Raw genomic sequence first — 1,762 nt, 5'->3', positions numbered from 1 at the left:
TCAGTCCCAGAGTAAACTCCCTTTTATTGTTCCACTCCCAGTGAATCTTCTCAGGGCCCTTTTTATGTCTTTATTCCTCAGACTGTAGATGAAGGGGTTCAGCATGGGGGTGACCACAGTGTACATCACCGAGGCTGCTGCACTTGAGTGTGAGCTGTGGGTCGCAGCAGAGCTAAGGTACACACCCATGCCTGTACAATAAAATAAGGAGACAACTGAGAGGTGAGAGGCACAGGTGGAAAAGGCTTTGTACTTCCCCTGAGCTGATGAGATTCTATGAATGGAGGAAGCTATCTTACAGTAAGAGTAAAGGATCCCAGTGAGGAGACCAACAGCCACCAGCAGAACTGCAAAATACATGACCATGTCACTAATAAAAGTGTCAGAACAGGCAAGTGAAACCATTTGACTCATATCACAGAAAAACTGGGGTATTTCCAAGTGTGTACAGAAGGACAGTTGCAACACCATGAAGCTTTGCAACAAGGAATTCAGGGCCGTCATGATCCAGGAGACCAGAATCAACAACACACAGAATTGGGAATTCATGATGACCATGTAGTTCAGGGGATGACAGATGGCCACATACCGGTCATAGGCCATCACCGTCAGGAGGAAGTCATCCAATGCTACAAAGTGTAGAAAAAAGAACATCTGGGTGATGCAACCTGCGTAGGTGATGGCCTTGCTCTGTGTCTGGATGTTCACCAGCATCTTTGGGACGGTGGTGGAGGTGAGGCAGATGTCTACAAAGGACAGGTTGGAGAGGAAGAAGTACATGGGGGTGTGCAGGTGGGAGTCTGAGATGGTGGCCAGGATGATGAGCAGGTTTCCACACACAGTGATCAGGTACATGGAGAGGAAAAGACCAAATATGAGGGGCTGCAATTCTGGTTCCTCAGAAAGTCCCAGAAGAAGGAATTCTGAAATTTTTGTGTTATTTTCTGGTTCCATGTGATGGATATGACTATCAGGAAAGAGAAAAATATCATGAGTACTTTTCAAACATCAGGTATGACTGATATAGCTATAATGCTACAACTTATTTTTTTAAGGAATATAATTTTTTATTTCAATGTATTTATTTGCATTCATTCACTGTACATCATTACAGCATACAAAATGAGATTTTTCCATCCAGAGTACACTGTATATTGTCTCAATCAAGCACATCAACAAACATGTTATTGTCAGCAAATGAGCTTCCATTTCTTGTTTCCTGTATGTTTTGCTTTTTTTTCCCCCATCCTTGATTCCCTATCTCTTACCCTCTGCCATCTCCCACTCTCCTCCCACACTGTCTCCGGTATCTATGTTTGCTTTCTATACTGTTTTCTCCCCACATTTTATTGAATCACCAAAGACCCTAATCAATCCAAATACCCTCCTAGCAAACACAGGTGACACACACATTTCCATGAACACAAGTCTAACTTTACGCATCCTATAAAGTAGCACCTAGCTGGGGTTACATATCCTACTGCAGTCATTAAATAGATATATTTTTTTCCTGAAACTTTTTTTTGTAACTCAATTTACATTACAACTTATATTTTTTATTCAATAAATTAATTTTTGTGTTTTTTATTCAATAAATAAATTTATTCTGTTTATGGATCCAGTTTCCTCGTGGAATTTCTAGAAGCACTACTGATTAGAAATTTCTGTCCTACAGTGACCCTTTTTTTACAGGCATCATGTACTCAGTAATTTTAATGATAAATTATTTCTCATATTTGCATAAGTTCAATAATGCTTGTTG

General features: G+C 40.4%; 1 protein-coding gene across 1 annotated transcript; it reads right to left on the bottom strand.

The window, feature by feature from the left end:
• Positions 1-954, bottom strand: LOC102501665 (olfactory receptor 7A10). Its single transcript, XM_006165923.2, has one exon. The coding sequence runs from the start codon at positions 952-954 to the stop codon at positions 1-3; it is 954 nt and encodes a 317-aa protein (XP_006165985.2).
• Between the last annotated feature and the right edge of the window lie 808 nt (positions 955-1,762).

Source organism: Tupaia chinensis, unplaced genomic scaffold (assembly GCF_000334495.1).
Source record: "Tupaia chinensis unplaced genomic scaffold, TupChi_1.0 Scaffold144090_1, whole genome shotgun sequence".
NCBI lineage: Eukaryota > Metazoa > Chordata > Mammalia > Scandentia > Tupaiidae > Tupaia > Tupaia belangeri.
Note: the sequence above shows the minus strand (reverse complement) of the source record. Positions and strands in the feature narration are given on the sequence as shown.

What these genes read in the sequence shown, in the direction of transcription:
- LOC102501665 (XM_006165923.2), bottom strand. Translation starts at nt 954, where the DNA reads ATGGAACCAGAAAATAACACAAAAATTTCAGAATTCCTTCTTCTGGGA.